The sequence below is a fragment of the Oncorhynchus gorbuscha genome, linkage group LG06 (assembly GCF_021184085.1).
Source record: "Oncorhynchus gorbuscha isolate QuinsamMale2020 ecotype Even-year linkage group LG06, OgorEven_v1.0, whole genome shotgun sequence".
NCBI lineage: Eukaryota > Metazoa > Chordata > Actinopteri > Salmoniformes > Salmonidae > Oncorhynchus > Oncorhynchus gorbuscha.
Window position 1 is genome coordinate 89,191,789 of NC_060178.1, and position 21,453 is coordinate 89,213,241.

At 40.6% G+C, this 21,453-nt stretch overlaps 1 protein-coding gene across 1 annotated transcript in view; it reads right to left on the reverse strand.

Annotated features, from left to right (window-relative positions):
• The window catches only part of macrod2 (mono-ADP ribosylhydrolase 2), a gene marked incomplete at its 3' end in the record, with an annotated part of 1,344,506 nt that overhangs the window by 33,380 nt on the left and 1,289,673 nt on the right, over window positions 1-21,453 (reverse strand). Inside the window, exons 12-14 of the mRNA XM_046354831.1 lie at window positions 18,017-18,091; window positions 13,077-13,142; window positions 12,214-12,279 (exon numbers count right to left, since the gene is read on the reverse strand). Of these exons, the coding sequence (XP_046210787.1) occupies window positions 12,214-12,279; window positions 13,077-13,142; window positions 18,017-18,091 (207 nt within the window). The remainder of the gene's footprint in view (window positions 1-12,213; window positions 12,280-13,076; window positions 13,143-18,016; window positions 18,092-21,453) is intronic.

Below are 21,453 nucleotides of genomic sequence, written 5' to 3' on the forward strand. Positions count from 1 at the left end.
TCATTGATGGAGGGAGGGAGATTTCACTATTCTATCATTGATGGAGGGAGGGAGGTTTCACTATTATATCATTGATGAAGGGAGTTTAACTATTCTATCATTGATGGAGGGAGGGAGGTTTCACTATTCTATCATTGATGGAGGGAGGGAGGTTTCACTATTATATCATTGATGAAGGGAGTTTAACTATTCTATCATTGATGGAGGGAGGGAGGTTTCACTATTCTATCATAGATGAAGGGAGGGAGGTTTCACTATTCTATCATTGATGAAGAGAGGGAGGTATCACTATTCTATCATTGATGGAGGGAGAGAGGTTTCACAATTCTATCATTTATGGAGGGAGGATTCACTATTCTATCATTGATGGAGGGAGAGAGGTTTCACTATTCTATCATTGATGTAGGGGAGGTTTCACTATTCTATCATTGATGGAGAGAGGGAGGTTTCACTATTCTATCATTGATGTAAGGAGGTTTCACTATTCTATCATTGATGGAGGGATGGAGGTTTCACTATTCTATCATTGATGGAGGGAGGTTTCACTATTCTATCATTGATGGAGGGAGTTTTCACTATTCTATCATTGACGGAGGGAGGGAGGTTTCACTATTCTATCATTGATGGAGGGAGGGAGGTTTCACTATTCTATCATTGATGGAGGGAGGTTTCACTATTCTATCATTGATGGGAGGTTTCACTATTCTATCATTGATGGAGGGAGGTTTCACTATTCTATCATTGATGGAGGTAGGTTTCACTATTCTATCATTGATGGAGGGAGGTTTCACTATTCTATCATTGATGGAGGGAGATTTCACTATTCTATCATTGATGTAAGGAGTTTTCACTATTCTATCATTGATGGAGGGAGAGAGAGGTTTCACAATTCTATCATTGATGGAGGGAGGTTTCACTATTCTATCATTGACGGAGGGAGGGAGGTTTCACTATTCTATCATTGATGGAGGGAGATTTCACTATTCTATCATTGATGGAGGGAGATTTCACTATTCTATCATTGATGGAGGGAGATTTCACTATTCTATCATTGATGGAGGGAGAGAGGTTTCACTATTCTATCATGGATGTAAGGAGATTTTTCACTATTCTATCATTGATGGAGGGAGGGAGATTTCACTATTCTATCATTGATGGAGGGAGGGAGGTTTCACTATTCTATCATTGATGGAGGGAGGTTTCACTATTCTATCATTTATGTAAGGAGGATTCACTATTCTATCATTGATGGAGGGAGATTTCACTATTCTATCATTGATGGAGGGAGGTTTCACTATTCTATCATTGATGGTGGGAGAGAGGGTTTTCACTATTCTATCATTGATGGAAGGAGGTTTCACTATTCTATCATTGATGAAGGGAGGGAGGTTTCACTATTCTATCATTGATGAAGGGAGAGATTTCACTATTCTATCATTGATGAAGGGAGGGAGGTTTCACTATTCTATCATTGATGAAGGGGGAGGTTTCACTATTCTATCATTGATGAAGGGAGGGAGATTTCACTATTCTATCATTGATGAAGGGAGGGAGGTTTCACTATTCTATCATTGATGGAGGGACTATTCTATCATTGATGGAGGGAGGTATCATTGATGGAGGTATCACTATTCTATCATTGATGAAGGGAGGTTTCACTATTCTATCATTGATGAAGGGAGGGAGGTTTCACTATTCTATCATTGATGGAGGGAGGGAGGTTTCACTATTCTATCATTGATGGAGGGAGGTTTCACTATTATATCATTGATGAAGGGAGTTTAACTATTCTATCATTGATGGAGGGAGGGATGTTTCACTATTCTATCATTGATGGAGGGAGGGAGGTTTCACTATTATATCATTGATGATGGGAGTTTAACTATTCTATCATTGATGGAGGGAGGGAGGTTTCACTATTCTATCATAGATGAAGGGAGGGAGGTTTCACTATTCTATCATTGATGAAGAGAGGGAGGTATCACTATTCTATCATTGATGGAGGGAGGTTTCACTATTCTATCATTGATGGAGGGAGGGAGGTTTCACTATTCTATCATAGATGAAGGGAGGGAGGTTTCACTATTCTATCATTGATGAAGAGAGGGAGGTATCACTATTCTATCATTGATGGAGGGAGAGAGGTTTCACAATTCTATCATTTATGGAGGGAGGATTCACTATTCTATCATTGATGGAGGGAGAGAGGTTTCACTATTCTATCATTGATGTAAGGAGGTTTCACTATTCTATCATTGATGGAGAGAGGGAGGTTTCACTATTCTATCATTGATGTAAGGAGGTTTCACTATTCTATCATTGATGGAGGGATGGAGGTTTCACTATTCTATCGTTGATGGAGGGAGGTTTCACTATTCTATCATTGATGTAAGGAGGATTCACTATTCTATCATTGATGGGGGGAGGGAGATTTCACAATTCTATCATTGATGGAGGAGGTTTCACTATTCTATCATTGATGGAGGGAGTTTTCACTATTCTATCATTGACGGAGGGACGGAGGTTTCACTATTCTATCATTGACGGAGGGAGGTTTCACTATTCTATCATTGATGTAAGGAGGTTTCACTATTCTATCATTGATGGAGGGAGGTTTCACTATTCTATCATTGATGGAGGTAGTTTTCACTATTCTATCATTGATGGAGGGAGGTTTCACTATTCTATCATTGATGGAGGGAGATTTCACTATTCTATCATTGATGTAAGGAGGTTTCACTATTCTATCATTGATGGAGGGAGAGAGAGGTTTCACAATTCTATCATTGATGGAGGGAGGTTTCACTATTCTATCATTGACGGAGGGAGGGAGGTTTCACTATTCTATCATTGATGGAGGGAGATTTCACTATTCTATCATTGATGGAGGGAGATTTCACTATTCTATCATTGATGGAGGGAGATTTCACTATTCTATCATTGATGGAGGGAGAGAGGTTTCACTATTCTATCATGGATGTAAGGAGATTTTTCACTATTCTATCATTGATGGAGGGAGGGAGATTTCACTATTCTATCATTGATGGAGGGAGGGAGGTTTCACTATTCTATCATTGATGGAGGGAGGTTTCACTATTCTATCATTTATGTAAGGAGGATTCACTATTCTATCATTGATGGGGGGAGGTTTCACTATTCTATCATTGATGGAGGGAGGTTTCACTATTCTATCATTGACGGAGGGAGGGAGGTTTCACTATTCTATCATTGACGGAGGGAGGTTTCACTATTCTATCATTGATGTAAGGAGGTTTCACTATTCTATCATTGATGGAGGGAGGTTTCACTATTCTATCATTGATGGAGGGAGGTTTCACTATTCTATCATTGATGGAGGGAGGGAGGTTTCACTATTCTATCATTGATGGAAGGAGGGATTTCACTATTCTATCATTGATGGGGGGAGGGAGATTTCACAATTCTATCATTGATGGAGGGAGGTTTCACTATTCTATCATTGATGGAGGGAGGGTTCATTATTCTATCATTGACGGAGGGAGGGAGGTTTCACTATTCTATCATTGACAGAGGGAGAGAGGTTTCACTATTCTATCATTTATGGAGGGAGATTTCACAATTCTATCATTGATGGAGGGAGGGAGGTTTCACTATTCTATCATTGGTGTAAGGAGGTTTCACTATTCTATCATTGATGGAGGGATGGAGGTTTCACTATTCTATCATTGATGGAGGGAGGTTTCACTATTCTATCATTGATGGAGGGAGGTTTCACTATTCTATCATTGATGGAGGGAGGTTTCACTATTCTATCATTGATGAGGGAGGGAGGTTTCACTATTCTATCATTGATGGAGGGAGGTTTCACTATTCTATCATTGATGGAGGTTTCACTATTCTATCATTGATGGAGGGAGAGAGGTTTCACTATTCTATCATTGACGGAGGGAGGTTTCACTATTCTATCATTGATGTAAGGAGGTTTCACTATTCTATCATTGATGGAGGGAGGTTTCACTATTCTATCATTGATGGAGGTAGGTTTCACTATTCTATCATTGATGGAGGGAGGTTTCACTATTCTATCATTGATGGAGGGAGGGAGGTTTCACTATTCTATCATTGATGGAGGGAGGGAAGTTTCACTATTCTATCATTGATGAAGGGAGGTTTAACTATTCTATCATTGATGGAGGGAGGGAGGTTTCACTATTCTATCATAGATGAAGGGAAGGAGTTTTCACAATTCTATCATTGATGAAGAGAGGGAGGTATCACTATTCTATCATTGATGGAGGGAGGTTTCACTATTCTATCATTGATGGAGGGAGGGAGGTTTCACTATTCTAGCATTGATGTAAGGAGGGACGTTTCACTATTCTATCATTGATGAAGGGAGGGAGGTATCACTATTCTATCATTGATGAAGGGAGGGAGGTTTCACTATTCTATCATTGATGAAGGGAGGGAGGTTTCACTATTCTATCATTGATGAAGGGAGGGAGGTTTCACTATTCTATCATTGATGGAGGGAGGGAGGTTTCACTATTCTATCATTGATGGAGGGAGGTTTCACTATTATATCATTGATGAAGGGAGTTTAACTATTCTATCATTGATGAAGGGAGGGAGGTTTCACTATTCTATCATTGATGAAGGGAGGGAGGTTTCACTATTCTATCATTGATGTAAGGAGGTTTCACTATTCTATCATTGATGGAGGGAGGGAGAATTCACTATTCTATCATTGATGGAGGGAGGTTTCACTATTCTATCATTGATGGAGGGAGGTTTCACTATTCTATCATTGATGGAGGGAGGTTTCACTATTCTATCATTGATGGAGGGAGGTTTCACTATTCTATCATTGATGGAGGGAGATTTTCACTATTCTATCATTGATGGAGGGAGGGAGATTTCACTATTCTATCATTTATGGAGGGAGGTTTCACTATTCTATCATTGATGGAGGGAGGGAGGTTTCACTATTCTATCATTGGTGTAAGGAGGTTTCACTATTCTATCATTGATGGAGGGATGGAGATTTCACTATTCTATCATTGATGGAGGGAGGTTTCACTATTCTATCATTGATGTAAGGAGGATTCACTATTCTATCATTGATGGGGGGAGGGAGATTTCACAATTCTATCATTGATGGAGGGAGGTTTCACTATTCTATCATTGATGGAGGGAGGGTTCATTATTCTATCATTGACGGAGGGAGGGAGGTTTCACTATTCTATCATTGACAGAGGGAGAGAGGTTTCACTATTCTATCATTTATGGAGGGAGATTTCACAATTCTATCATTGATGGAGGGAGGGAGGTTTCACTATTCTATCATTGGTGTAAGGAGGTTTCACTATTCTATCATTGATGGAGGGATGGAGGTTTCACTATTCTATCATTGATGGAGGGAGGTTTCACTATTCTATCATTGATGGAGGGAGGTTTCACTATTCTATCATTGATGGAGGGAGGTTTCACTATTCTATCATTGACGGAGGGAGGGAGGTTTCACTATTCTATCATTGACGGAGGGAGGTTTCACTATTCTATCATTGATGTAAGGAGGTTTCACTATTCTATCATTGATGGAGGGAGAGAGGTTTCACTATTCTATCATTGACGGAGGGAGGTTTCACTATTCTATCATTGATGTAAGGAGGTTTCACTATTCTATCATTGATGGAGGGAGGTTTCACTATTCTATCATTGATGGAGGTAGGTTTCACTATTCTATCATTGATGGAGGGAGGTTTCACTATTCTATCATTGATGGAGGGAGATTTCACTATTCTATCATTGATGGAGGGAGGTTTCACTATTCTATCATTGACGGAGGGAGAGAGTGAGGTTTCACTATTCTATCATTGACGGAGGGAGGTTTCACTATTCTATCATTGATGTAAGGAGTTTTCACTATTCTATCATTGATGGAGGGAGGTTTCACTATTCTATCATTGATGGAGGGAGGTATCACTATTCTATCATTGATGGAGGGAGATTTCACTATTCTATCATTGATGGAGGGAGAGAGGTTTCACTATTCTATCATTTATGGAGGGAGGATTCACTATTCTATCATTGATGGAGGGAGAGAGGTTTCACTATTCTATCATTGATGTAAGGAGGTTTCACTATTCTATCATTGATGGAGGGAGGGAGTTTTCACTATTCTATCATTGATGGAGGGAGATTTCACTATTCTATCATTGATGGTGGGAGAGAGGTTTCACTATTCTATCATTGATGAAGGGAGAGAGGTTTCACTATTCTATCATTGATGAAGGGAGGGAGGTTTCACTATTCTATCATTGATGAAGGGAGGGAGGTTTCACTATTCTATCATTGATGAAGGGAGGGAGGTTTCACTATTCTATCATTGATGGAGGGAGGTTTCACTATTCTATCATTGATGGAGGGAGGTTTCACTATTCTATCATTGATGGAGGGAGGGATATTTCACTATTCTATCATTGATGGAGGAAGGGAGATTTCACTATTCTATCATTGATGGAGGGAGGGAGGTTTCACTATTCTATCATTGATGGAGGGAAGGAGATTTCACAATTCTATCATTGATGGAGGGAGGTTTCACTATTCTATCATTGATGGAGGGAGGGAGATTTCACAATTCTATCATTGATGGAGGGAGGTTTCACTATTCTATCATTGATGGAGGGAGGTTTCACTATTCTATCATTGATGGAGGGAGGTTTCACTATTCTATCATTGATGGAGGGAGGTTTCACTATTCTATCATTGATGGAGGGAGGAAGATTTCACAATTCTATCATAGATGGAGGGAGAGAGATTTCACTATTCTATCATTGATGGAGGAAGGGAGATTTCACTATTCTATCATTGATTGAGTGAGGGAGATTTCACTATTCTATCATTTATGGAGGAAAGGAGAATTCACTAATCTATCATTGATTGAGAGAGGGAGGGACATTTCACTATTCTATCATTGATGGAGTGAGGGAGGTTGCGCTATTCTATCATTGGTGGAGGGAGGGAAGAAGGATGGAAGGAAAGGTGGGAGGGAGGGAAAGATGGAGGGAGGGAGGGTAGGACAGATGGAGAGAGGAAATAAGGAAGGATAGGAGGGATGGATGGAAGGAGTAAAGGAGGATGAAGGAAGAGAGGGAGGGAGGGAAAGATGGAGAGAAAGAGAGGGAGGAGGGAAAGATGGGAGGAAGGAAGGAAGGAAGGAAGGAAGGAAGGGGAAGGAAGGAAGGAGGGAGGGTGGGAAAGATGGAAGAGGAAGGAAGGGAAAGATGGAGGGAGAGATGGAGGGAGGTACATGAGAATAAATGTGTGGTGGTTTTTGAAGCACCATATGGCACTTGCTCATACAGATGGGCTTTCTGCTTTGAGCCTCTGAGATGGTGAGCTGAGAACGACTGTGACTCTGCCACCGTGTGTGTGTGTGTGTGTGTGTGTGTGTGTGTGTGTGTGTGTGTGTGTGTGTGTGTGTGTGTGTGTGTGTGTGTGTGTGTGTGTGTGTGTGTGTGTGTGTGTGTGTGTGTGTGTGTGTGTGTGTGTGTGTGTGTGTGTGTGTGTGTGTGTGTGTGTGTGTGTGTGTGTGTGTGTGTGTGTGTGAGCTGCGAACGTCTGTGACACTGCCTCCATGCTAAATAAAGAACCCAACACCATCAATACTTAACGCATCACGCCCACCGAGGGATAGAAGAAGGATTTTGGAACTAGGAACTTGTGAGTTCAACGCAACACTCCAAGTAAACATCTAAATAATTGAACAAACAAACAATTGAATAAGTAATGACCAATCATTCCAGGGTGTATTGGAGGAAGTTACTCATATTTCTGAAATTTCTCATATGAAATTAATAGTAAGGGCAGAGAGAGAGATAGAGAAAGACTGAGCTTGTGTAATGGTGCCTTCGTCTCCTATGCTGTGCTGGTCTGTCTCTCACCCTCTGCCTCTCGTCTTCTCTTTCTCCCCTGTCTCCCCTACAGGGTCAGTTCTATTATAGGCTGTACCTTCTCCTACCTCCCCCTGCCTCTCTGTAGCCTGGCCTTAGTGGGCCATTACAGACGGTCACCTGACTCACCCTCCCCTCTCTGCCTCCCCCCACTCTCCTCCCCATGCCTCCCACCTCCCCATGCCACATGGCTCAGGTAGAAAGCAAAGCAGTCCTACTACGGTATCCTGTATCTCCTGCCCCTCACAGACCGACAAGGACCTGTGCTCTCACTGCTCTCCAACTGTTCACCTACACTACAATCAGCCTCCAGCCCTGGTCTGTTCAGGTGGAAAGCAAAGCATTTCTCTAGAGTCTAAAAAGTATCATTTGTGCTCCTGTCCCTCAAAGACAGACAATGACCTGTTCTCTCACTGCTCTCCAACTGTTCACCTACACTACAATCAGCCTCCAGCAGTGGTCACATTGATTCTTCAGTAGAAGAAAAGTACTTGAGTTACAGGCTCCCAGTTGTCTCCTTTAGACATTCAGTTGACCATGCAAAGACGCCAAGGATACAGAGCCAAAACTAAAGGCAGAATCCTTTATTAGCTTCGGTAAAACTAGCATAGAATGACTGTGTAGAGCCAGTTATGATTTTGGCTGTGCATACTGCCGCACAGCAAACTTGAGTTTGGTAAGTTGATGAGCCAATCTAGTTAAATTCACTCGGTTCGGGTCAGTGTTTTCATTGTGTCTATGTCTGACTTTATTTAACACGTTTTATTGAAAACACCCAAATGGCACCCTATTCCCTATTTAGTGCTTTACTTTCGAAAAAGAGCTCTAAGGGACCTGGTCAAAAATAGTGCACCGTAGAGGGAATATGGTGCCATTTGGAACTGTAGACAGTAGATATTGACGCCAACATTCTGTTTTGTTCTCTATGGTCCCAATTTGTAAGTCGCTCTGGATAAGAGCGTCTGCTAAATGACTTAAATGTAAAATGTAAATGTTTATTTATGAGTTGCTTTAGCCTAAGAGAGGCTAATTTTAATGTATGAGTGTTCCATACAGGGTTACTGAGGCGATCACTGCTGTGGACTCTAATTTTACCAATACAATACCAGGAATCTAGCAAACATGTACTGGCCCACGAGCTCTGTGTTCTTGTCTTACTATGTTTCTGTTTTGATCGCCAAACTTTTCTCTTTCCAACGCAACGGAACCATATGAACGGAGAATGAAGGAACTGACACCATGTATTGCTGGAAGTAATGCAAACAGACAGGACAGATGGCTTACCATAGAAACGAAACGGATATAAACTACTGTAAACTACTAAACTACTGCATACACTACTGTACTACTATACTGTACTACTATACTGTAACTACTATAGGGTAACTACTATACTGTATAAATAATAGAACTACTATACTGTAACTACTATACTGTATAAATAATATAACTACTATACTGTAACTACTATACTGTATAAATACTATAACTACTATACTGTAACTACTATACTGTATAAATAATATAACTACTATACTGTAACTACTATACTGTATAAATAATATAACTACTATACTGTAACTACTATACTGTATAAATAATATAACTACTATACTGTAACTACTATACTGTATAAATAATATAACTACTATACTGTAACTACTATACTGTAACTACTATACTGTATAAATAATATAACTACTATACTGTAACTACTATACTGTATAAATAATATAACTACTATACTGTAACTACTATACTGTATAAATAACATAACTACTATACTGTAACTACTATACTGTATAACTTCTGTACTACTATACTGTATAACTACTGTACACCTATACTGTAACTACTATACTGTATAACTAATATAACTACTATACTGTATAACTACAGTACTACTATACTGTAACTACGATACTGTATAACTACTGTACAACTATACTGTAACTACTATACTGTATAACTACTGTACTACTATACTGTAACTACTATACTGTATAACTACTGTACTACTATACTCAAACTACTATACTGTATAACTTCTGTACTACTATACTGTATAACTACTGTACAACTATACTGTATAACTAATATAACTACTATACTGTAACTACTATACTGTATAACTACTGTACTACTATACTGTAACTACTATACTGTATAACTACTGTACAACTATACTGTAACTTCTATACTATATAACTACTGTACAACTATACTGTAACTACTAAAGTGTATCACTACTGTACTGCTATACTGTAACTACTATACTGTATAACTACTGTACTACTATACTGTATAACTACTGTACAACTATACTGTAACTACTATACTATATAACTACTGTACAACTATACTGTAACTACTATACTGTATAACTACTGTAAAACTACACTGTAACTACTATACTGTATAACTAATATAACTACTATACTGTAACTACTATGCTGTACAACTAATATAACTACTATACTGTATAACTACTGTAACTACTATACTGTAACTACTATTCTGTAACTACTAGACTGTATAACTACTGTAACTACTATACTGTAACTACTATTCTGTAACTACTATACTGTAACTACTATTCTGTAACTACTATACTGTATAACTACTATTCTGTAACTACTATACTGTATAACTACTGTAACTACTATACTGTAACTACTATTCTGTAACTACTATACTGTATAACTACTGTAACTACTATACTGTAACTACTATTCTGTAACTACTATACTGTATAACTACTATTCTGTAACTACTATACTGTATAACTACTGTAACTACTATACTGTAACTACTATTCTGTAACTACTATACTGTATAACTACTGTAACTACTATACTGTAACTACTATTCTGTAACTACTATACTGTATAACTACTATTATGTAACTACTATACTGTATAACTACTGTAACTACTATACTGTAACTACTATTCTGTAACTACTATACTGTATAACTACTGTAACTACTATACTGTAACTACTATTCTGTAACTACTATACTGTATAACTACTATTCTGTAACGACTAGACTGTATAACTACTGTAACTACTATACTGTAACTACTATTCTGTAACTACTATACTGTATAACTAATATAACTACTATTCTGTAACTATTATACTGTATAACTACTGTAACTACTATACTGTAACTACTATTCTGTAACTACTATACTGTATAACTACTATTCTGTAACTACTATACTGTATAACTACTGTAACTACTATACTGTAACTACTATTCTGTAACTACTATACTGTATAACTACTGTAACTACTATACTGTAACTACTATTCTGTAACTACTATACTGTATAACTACTATTCTGTAACGACTATACTGTAACTACTATTCTGTAACTACTATACTGTATAACTACTGTAACTACTATACTGTAACTATAACACTGTATTTTCTTTAATTTTATTTTACCTTTATTTAACTAGGCAAGTCAGTTAAGAACAAATTCTTATTTTCAATGACGGCCTAGGAACAGTGGGTTAACTGCCTGAACGACAGATTTGTACCTTGTCAGCTCGGGGGTTTGAACTTGCTCTAACCACTAGGCTACCCTGCCGTATAACTACTGTATAAACGACTGTTTACAGATGAAGCATAGGGGCAGGACAGACCTAGTAGATATGATTCTGTGAGTCTGGCCAGTGACACTACACTCTGACATGTGTTTGAATAATGAGGTGCTCTAAGTACTGACGTTTGTATGATGACAAGAGGGAAATTGTATCCCGTAATTTACAGTAAGTGAACAGGAGCGTCTGTTAAATGGCATATATTATCATAAAAAAAAACAAATGCTGAGTCCCACACTTTTCCCCTTTATATTGCACTACTTTTTACCAGAGCCTTATGGAACGAGGATGAAGTAGAAGAAGAGAGAATGGAGGAACCGGGAGTTGGTTTGATATTACAAATACACACTGACACAATCAACCAGCTAGAGAGATAGAGACTTCACCAGCCTACAGGGTTTGAGAGGACATATTCTGAAGGCAACACTACACTATGGCTTCCCTGTTCCTATAGAGTTTTTAATAAAAGTAGAAGCTGTGCTGGAGGAAGAGAGAGTGAATGAAAGAGGACAAGAGAATGGAGAAGAGTGAGTGAGTGAGAGAGAGAGAGAGAGAGAGAGAGAGAGAGAGAGAGAGAGAGAGAGAGAGAGAGAGAGAGAGAGAGAGAGAGAGAGAGAGAGAGAGAGAGAGAGAGAGAGAGAGAGAGAAAGAGAGAGAGAGATCTTACCAGTAGCATCCTTCTCCATTTCTGTATTTTCACTCTTCTCGTCAGCTTTCTTTTCCTCTGCTTCTCCTGGACACACACACATTTGATATCATTAAAACCTCTCATCTGAGAACACTGAACCATCGAGAGCTTGGGACTATAAGGTTCTATCTGCATTTTTGTCAAGATTGAGTTATTGATATAGCCTTGTTCTGTTCAATGTTCTCTACCTATATAGTACTATAAATACCCTAATTTATGTTGTTAAGTTCAAAAGAATACAAGATAACAATTCTGGACATCATTCAAACCAATGAGGGTTCGGAATACTGCCATCTATCCACAGTTTTTGGTTTGGGCAGGTTTTAATAGTTACATTGGGAACAACATCCCCTATGCACTTCCTGATGAACTCAGTTAATGTTCTTCTCAGAAGCAAACTGGAACATATCCCAGTCCGCGTGATCAAAACAATCTTGAAGCATGGATTCTGATTGGTCAGACCAATGTTGAATAGACCTTGGCACAGGTACTTCCTGTTTGAGTTTCTGCAGATAGAAAGAGAAAAGTAGAATGGAGTCGTGATCTGATTTGCCGAAGGGAGGGCGGAGGAGGGCCTTGTAGCCATCCCGGAAAGGAGAGCAACAATGGTTGAGAGTTTTTGAAGCGTGAGTACTGCCGGCAATGCTTGATAGAACTTCGGTAGTGCTTTCCTCAAATTTGCTTTAATAAAATCCCCAGCTACAATAAATGCTGCCTCAAGATAGGAAGAGAGAGTGAAGGAGGACAAGAAAATGGAGAAGAGTGAGTGAGTGAGAGAGATCGAGAGATGGAGAGAGTGAGAGATATATAGAGAGAGAGAGATGGAGAGAGAGAGATCTTACCAGTAGCATCCTTCTCCATTTCTTTATTTTCACTCTTCTCGTCAGCTTTCTTTTCCTCTGCTTCTTCTGGACACACACACATTTGATATCATTAAAATCTCTTATCTGAGAACACTGAACCATCGAGATCTTGGAACTATAAGGTTCTATCTGCACTTTTGTCAAGATTGAGTTATTGATATAGCCTTGTTCAGTTCAATATTCTCTAACTATAGAGTACGCTAAATATCCCAAATTATGCTGTTAAGTTCAAAAGAAAAGAAGACAAATATTCTAGACATCATTCAAATCAATGAGGGTTCGGAAATTTAAAGACAATTATTTTTGCAAATAGAACCTTATAGTCCCAAGCTCTTGATATGTCATGGAGATCATTCAGCCATTTTGTTGCTGGACATCCTTTTACCACCATTCTAACTGTACTCTGAAAGCATGACTTTGCATGATGTAGACCATTAATGTAATGTATTTAAAACAGAGAGAGAGTAATCGTGTATCACATCAGCTCCCTGTCTTTCTGTCCGTCCGTCTGCCTGCTCTGTCCGCTCTGTCTTCTCTATCCATCTTCTCTGTCTGTCTGTCTGGTCTATATGTCTTCTCTGTCTGCTCTGTCTGTCTGCCTGCTCTATCCGTCTGCTCGCTCTGCTCGGTCCGTCTGTCTTTCTCTAGTCTGTCACTCCCTCGCTCTCCCCTATCTCTGCCTGCCTGTTTTGTCTGTCTGCCTGCTCTATCTGTCTATCTGCTCTATCTGTCTGTCTGCTCTATCTCTCTGTCTGTCTGCCTTCTCTATCTGCTCTATCTGTCTTCTCTGTCTGTCTGCCTGTTCTATCTGCTCTATCTGTCTTCTCTGTCTGTCTGCCTGCTCTATCTGTCTATCTGCTCTATCTGTCTGTCTGCTCTATCTCTCTGTCTGTCTGCCTGTTCTATCTGCTCTATCTGTCTTCTCTGTCTGTCTGCCTGTTCTATCTGCTCTATCTGTCTTCTCTGTCTGTCTGCCTGTTCTATCTGCTCTATCTGTCTTCTCTGTCTGTCTGCCTGTTCTATCTGCTCTATCTGTCTTCTCTGTCTGTCTGCCTGTTCTATCTGCTCTATCTGTCTTCTCTGTCTGTCTGCCTTCTCTATCTGCTCTATCTGTCTTCTCTGTCTGTCTGCCTGCTCTATCCGTCTGCTCGCTCTGCTCGGTCCGTCTGTCTTTCTCTAGTCTGTCACTCCCTCGATCTCCCATATCTCTCACCTCTCTCTCTCCTCTCCCCTCTCTTGCTCCCCTATCTCTCACCTCTCTCTCGCCTCACCTCTCCCCTCTCTTGCTCCCCTATCTCTCACCTCTCTCTCCCCTCTCTCTTCTCTCCCCTCTCTTGCCCCCATATCTCTCACCTCTCTCTCCCCTCTCTCTTCTCTCCCCTCTCTTGCTCCCATATCTCTCACCTCTCTCTCCCTCTCTCTCCTCTCTCCTCTCTTGCTCCCATATCTCTCACCTCTCTCTCCCCTCTCTCTCCTCTCTCCTCTCTTGCTCCCCTATCTCTCACATCTCACCTCTCCCCCCCCTCTCTCTTCTCTCTCCTCTTGCTCCCCTCCCCTCTCTTGCTCCCCTATCTCTCACCTCTCTCTCCCCTCTCTCTTCTCTCTCCCCCCTCCCTTCTCAATTTTCTCTCCCCTCCGCTGTTTTAAAGTGTGTGGGTGTTTGTGACATGCGTGTGTGTGTGCATCGGTGTGAGACCAGCCATCGTATTTTTATTATTTCCAGAATGACACAGTGTGTGTGTGTGTGTGATGAGAGCCTCACAGACACTAGTGACATGTCTACATTAAGTTGATTGGTTGATACTGCAGCCCACCCACTCAGTCCCCATGAGTTAAGCCTATGGAAGGAAGCCCCATGGGCAATAAGAGTGAAGAATAGCCACTAACATAGATTCCAAACATTGAAATGTGTGCACGTCTGCTTTGTGTACAGTAAGGACTAGTGGCTAATATAGGCTACCATCCCTTTAAGAGTGAAGGCTAGACTATATTGAAGGCTAGCTTCCAACTCGTTCAGTGTGTGTGCTTGTCTGCTTTGTGAAATAATTGGTGGGAATAACAATATGTAATACATTGACCACATGTAGAGAGAGCCTATCTATCTATCTATCTATCTATCTATCTATCTATCTATCTATCTATCTATCTATCTATCTATCTATCTATCTATCTATCTATCTATCTATCTATCTGTCTTTCTCAAGTCTGTCACTCTCCCACCCTCTCTCTCTTTCTGTGTCTGTCTCTCTCTAGAGCTCATGTCGCTGCCAAATAAACTTAATAAACCCAAAAAGGAATTACAAACCCGTTCTCATATCTTTGTCCCCCTCTCTTCTCTCTCCTCTCTCTCTCTCTCTCCTTTCTCTCTCTCCTCTCTCTCTCTCTCCTCTCTCTCTCCCACTCTCTCTCTCCCACACTCTCTCTCTCCCTCTCATATAAATCTCTCTGTGTGATATGTGATATGTAGTAACTGCTCACACCTGTGTTTGCTGTGCTCTGGAGGGGGTATATGGCTGAGCAGAGCGAGATGTAACCCATCAATTATGTTATCCGCCCACACACACAAACACACATTTACATTCTGGAAATAACAAAAAAACAATGGCTGCCCTCACACCAATGCAAGTACACGCACGTCTCACACACACACACAGGCAGGCAGGCAGACAAACACACAAACATGCACGCACACACACATACACACGCAATCAATGTCTGAGGTGGATGTGTGATGTTGATTGTGTGTGTGTCATACTGATGTGTGTGCCACACTGATTTCAGAGTTAGCATTATCATCAGTTCACATATGGTACAACTCACTAGTAACTTAGAAGTTACTGTAAAGATAAGTTACGTTTTTTTTAGGCTGTCAAAATAAGGCCGTATGAACAACGTATGCTATTAGCAGTGTTTGAATACTATTTGTGACGTAAATTGAGTATGTAGTATGCTTATTGGTCATAGTATGGATATAGTTAGTATGCCAAAAAGTTCCCGGATGTCGTGCTACATTCGCCAAAAATCGAAGCATTACAAGCAGTGAACACAATTTCTTGTCACGCCTTGGTCATTGTAATTTGTGTTTTTCGTTATATATTTTGGTCAGGCCAGGGTGTGACATGAGTTTATGTGTTGGGTTCGTATTGGGGTTTTATTAGCATTGGGATTGTGTATGATTAGGGGTGTGTCTAGTTAGGCTTGGCTGCCTGAGGCGGTTCTCAATTGGAGTCAGGTGATTCTCGTTGTCTCGGATTGGGAACCGTATTTAGGTAGCCTGAGTTCACTTTGTAATTCGTGGGTGTTTGTTCCTGTCTCTGTGTTGTAGTCACCAGATAGGCTGTATTAGTTTCGTTCCGTTCTGTTGTTTTTGTATTTAGTTGCATTTCGGTCCGACTCTCTTCTTTCAACAGACGAACGCCGTTACATTTCTGTGCTTTTAGGGCCCATAATGCAATTCTTTAGAAAATGGGTGTGGCTTCAGAACATTTTCAGATTTGAAGAAAATGGCGGGAAATATAAGTCCACCGAGAGCGGATATTCATTGCTTTAATTAATTATGACAAATGTTAAGAAAATGTTGAGGAATTAAATGAAAAAGTAATGACTTTTCAAATAACTTACGTTTCACGTTTCACGTTATGTTGGCTGCACTAGCTTTACAAACCGCATAGCATAACGTTATAATTACATCAGTTGCTTGTGTGTACCGGTATGTTAGCTAGCTACCTAACATTAGTTGGCTACTAATACATCAAACTTTACAGTATATTAACTATATGCTATCTAACTAACTACCCAATGTTTTTGTTTTACCCAACGTTTATTGACTTGATTATTCATGTCATTCTAGCTTAGCTAACTGGTATAGTCATTGTGCGTTCTTAGTGGACATAGTTAATGAAGTAGTAAGATGTCTAATAATTTGTTATGCTAACAAGCTAGCAAGAAGTTGTATAGCAACAGCATCAACTTCCGGTAGACAGGCGAAGCGCTAGTACACTCAACTGAAAGGATACCGTTCATTTACATTATACTAAAATTAACTAATAGTATATAGTATGGGGTATATACTCATTAAGTATGTAGTATACAGTATGTTAGTATGGGTATTCAAACACAGCTATTGTGTTAGATAATATATATTTATATATTTATTTTATTTTATAGGATCTGACTTGGTGAAGTCCATAGGACTGAAAATGGATGAATGCAACAACCATGTCTCTGTTACTTACAAATACAGTCATGGGTGGTAACAATTTACTCGAAAGGCAAAGCTTATTTGAATAACACTTTACACTAAGCAGTGTATTAATTTAACACTATTCCAATGTGTATAAGGGTCCACAGAGTCCACAATTCCAGTGTTCATTTATAACCCTCTCAGTGTTCATTTAAAACAATGTTAATCTGGAGAATTTGCCGTGTGTGTGTGTGTGTGTGTGTGTGTGTGTGTGTGTGTGTGTGTGTGTGTGTGTGTGTGTGTGTGTGTGTGTGTGTGTGTGTGTGTGTGTGTGTGTGTGTGTGTGTGTGTGTGTGTGTGTGTGTGTGTGTGTGTGTGTCTCCTATAATAACAATGACATCACTTCCTAGTTAAAAACAAAAACAACAAACTCATGACAACTTGTCACTGTCACATCCAAGGCTATACATAATTGATATGCCTTTGTTTATCCTTCTTATTCCTGTAAGTCGGACAACTGAAGTTCATTCAGAGTAGTAGCACACAGTGACGATGTGTTTCGAGAGCTCATGGGATGAGGGAGAATGTTAATGTATTCCCTACACTATGGCAAAATAAACTTGAAGCTTGACACAGAGAGTGGTGGGTAGCACCCACAGGATAGAAGGACAGAACAGATACCAGCTTCAGGATAGTGCTTTTGTTAACTACCTGAATGTATATGTATCCATGTTACCTGTCTGTGAGTCCTGGGTATCTTGCTCCATGGCTGTATGGTTGTCAGCGTCTTCTTTAGGTGGATCTAGCTCATCTGTACAGACAGTGGAAGGAGAGACATTGGTCAGCCCCTGAGCAAACACATAGCATCTTCTACAGTATCTCCGCCATGACAGTACAGGATTGTCTACATTGGTCTGGTTGGACAAGACCGTGTTGTCTTGTCTGGACATAACACAATTCGCTAAATGTCAAATTGATGCCAACATTCAAGAGACCAGCATGTCGAAATGTTGCCAAGATTACTAAATGACTCCCTCCCTCTTCCTCCTCCTTCCCCTCTCCTCCATCCTTTCCGCCCCTCTCCTCCATCCTTCCCTCCCCTCTCCTCCATCCTTCCATCCTTCCCTCCCCTTTCCTCCATCCTTCCCTCCCCTCCCCTCCATCCTTCCCTCCTCTCTCCTCCATCCTTCCCTCCCCTCCCCTCTCTCAGCAATGACATTTGGGACAAATTGAGTAAATGAAAGCCATGACACCAATAAGCTAACATGCTGTATGAATGGCTATTGTGCTGCTTCTATAATTGCTTTTCTAACAAGCTGAAGGAAAAAAAGCAATTTTTTCATATCTATGCAATTTTAGACCCATTCTCTGAACAATACAAATGGCAGACCCCATTAGATGGGGAAGGAGAACAATTTCTACCAAAGCCTTGTTTTTGGTGTTTGTCTCGAGTGCTGCTGTCAATCTGAAAATGTTGACACACACTCAGGCACAGACACATGCAAGCACGCACAAACACTCACAAACACACAGCAACAGCAATCCTTCCCAGTAATCATGATTGGCATTCTATTTAAATGAGAATCATGGCCTTATATACAGTGGCTTGCGAAAGTATTCACCCCCTTGGCATTTTTCCTATTTTGTTGCATTACAACCTGAAATTAAAATAGATTTTTGGGGGGTTTGTATCATTTGATTTACACAACATGCCGACCACTTTGAAGATGCAACATTTTTTTTGTGTGAAACTAACAAGAAATAAGACCAAAACCCCCCCAGAAAACTTGAGTGTGCATAACTGTGCACCCCGCCCTCTCTTTGCAGGTTTGTTGTGGTGCCAAACTATTTACATGTTTTAATAATGGATTTAATGGTGCTCCATGGGATGTTCAAAGTTTCAGATATTTTTTATAACCCAACCCTGATCTGTGCTTCTCCACAACTTTGTCCCTGACCTGTTTGTAGAGCTCCTTGGTCTTCATAGTGCCGCTTGCTTTGTGTTTCCCCTTGCTTAGTGGTGTTCGCAGACGCTGGGGACTTTCAGAACAGGTGTATATATACTGAGATCATGTGACAGATCCTGTGGCACTTAAATAAAGCCCCCCTGTGTGCAAACTAACTAATTGTGTGACTTCTGAAGGTAATTGGTTGCACCAGATATTATTTCGGGGCTTCATAACAACGGGGGTGAATACATAAACACGCACCACAACAAGTTATTTTTAAAAATTTTACTTCACCAATTTGGACTATTTTGTGTATGTCCATTACATTGAGTCCAAATAAGAATCCATTTAAATTACAGGTTGTAATGCAACAAAATAGGAAAAACGCCAAGGGGGGTGAATACTTTTGCAATGCACTGTATGCAGCCTAAGATAGTATAGTTATATATTGTCTTGTCTGTCTTGTCACATCAGGTAGAGATGTATTTGTGTTTCCAACAATGCTGTGTCTAGCTATACTGAACAAATATGTAAACACAACAAAGTCAAATCTTTGAAATTGTTGTGAGTTAACAGCTCATATAATTCCTTAGACCTTAATCTATGGACTTCACATGACTGGGCAGGGTGTGCAGCCATGCTGGGCCTGGTAGTGCATAGGCCCAGCCACTGAGGAGCCAGGCCCATCTACTGGGGAGCCAGGCCCAGCTACTGGGGAGCCAGGCCCATCTACTGAGGAGCCAGGCCCAGCCACTGAGGAGCCAGGCCCATCTACTGGGGAGCCAGGCCCATCTACTGGGGAGCCAGGCCCATCTACTGGGGAGCCAGGCCCAGCCACTGAGGAGCCAGGCCCATCTACTGGGGAGCCAGGCCCATCTACTGGGGAGCCAGGCCCAGCTACTGGGGAGCCAGGCCCATCTACAGGGGAGCCAGGCCCATCTACTGGGGAGCCAGGCCCATCTACTGGGGAGCCAGGCCCATCTACTGGGGAGCCAGGGCCAGCCACTGAGGAGCCAGGCCCATCTACTGGGGAGCCAGGCCCATCTACTGGGGAGCCAGGCCCAGCCACTGAGGAGCCAGGCCCATCTACTGGGGAGCCAGGCCCAGCCAATCAGAATATGTTTTCCCCACAAAAGGGCTTTATTACAGACATAAATACTCAGTTTCATCAGCTGGTCTCAGACGATCCCCCAGGTGAAGAAGCCGGATGTGGAGGTACTGGGCTGGCATGGTTTCACTTGGTCTACTGGACATTCCTGCAGTCAGCATGCCAATTGCACGCTCCCTCAAAACTTGAGACATCTGTGGCATTGTGTTGTGTGACATTTTAGAATGGCCCCAGCACAAGGAGCACCTGTGTAATGATCATGCTGTTTAATCAACTTCTTGATACACCACACCTGTCAGATGGATGGATTATCAAAGAAGAAATGCTCTCTAACAGGGATGTAAACAAATTTGTGCACAAAATTTGAGAAATAAGCTTTTTGTGCATATGGAACATTTCTGGGATCTTTCATTTCAGCTCATGAAACATGGGACCAACACTTTACATGCTGCGTTTATATTTGTGTTCAGTATAAATAAATAAGCCATTTAGCAGACACTTTTATCCAAAGCAACCTACAGGCCAGCTAGCTTACATTTTCATATGGGTGGCCCCAGCAGGAATCACTCATAATCCTTGCATTGCAAAGCGCCATGTTCTACCATCTGAGCCAAACAGGACCACCTATCTGACATGATCACAACATATTATTCATGGGTAAACACATTTTTACATTGATTTAACTAGGCAAGTCAGTTAATTAAGAACAAATTCTTATTTTCAATGATGGCTTAGGAACAGTGGGTTAACTGCCTGTTCAGGGGCAGAACAAAATATTTGCAGCTCAGGGATTTGAACTTGCAACCTTTTACTAGTCCAACACTCTAACCACTAGGCTACCCTGCCACCCCAACATGTAGTTGCCATACACTTCATCCAATAGCATTGTTATCACTCTGTCTGAATCTGGCAAACATTAATATTTTCTGTCTGAGGATACAAGGACACAATGAAAAAAACATACATTTGCTCAGTACTTTTCAAACTGATTCAGTACATGTGTCCCAAATGGCACCCTAGCACCCTATTCCCTATATAGTGCACTACTTTTGACCAGAGCCCTATGGGCCCTGTTCAAATGCGGTGCACTATATAGAATTTAGAACATATTCCGTG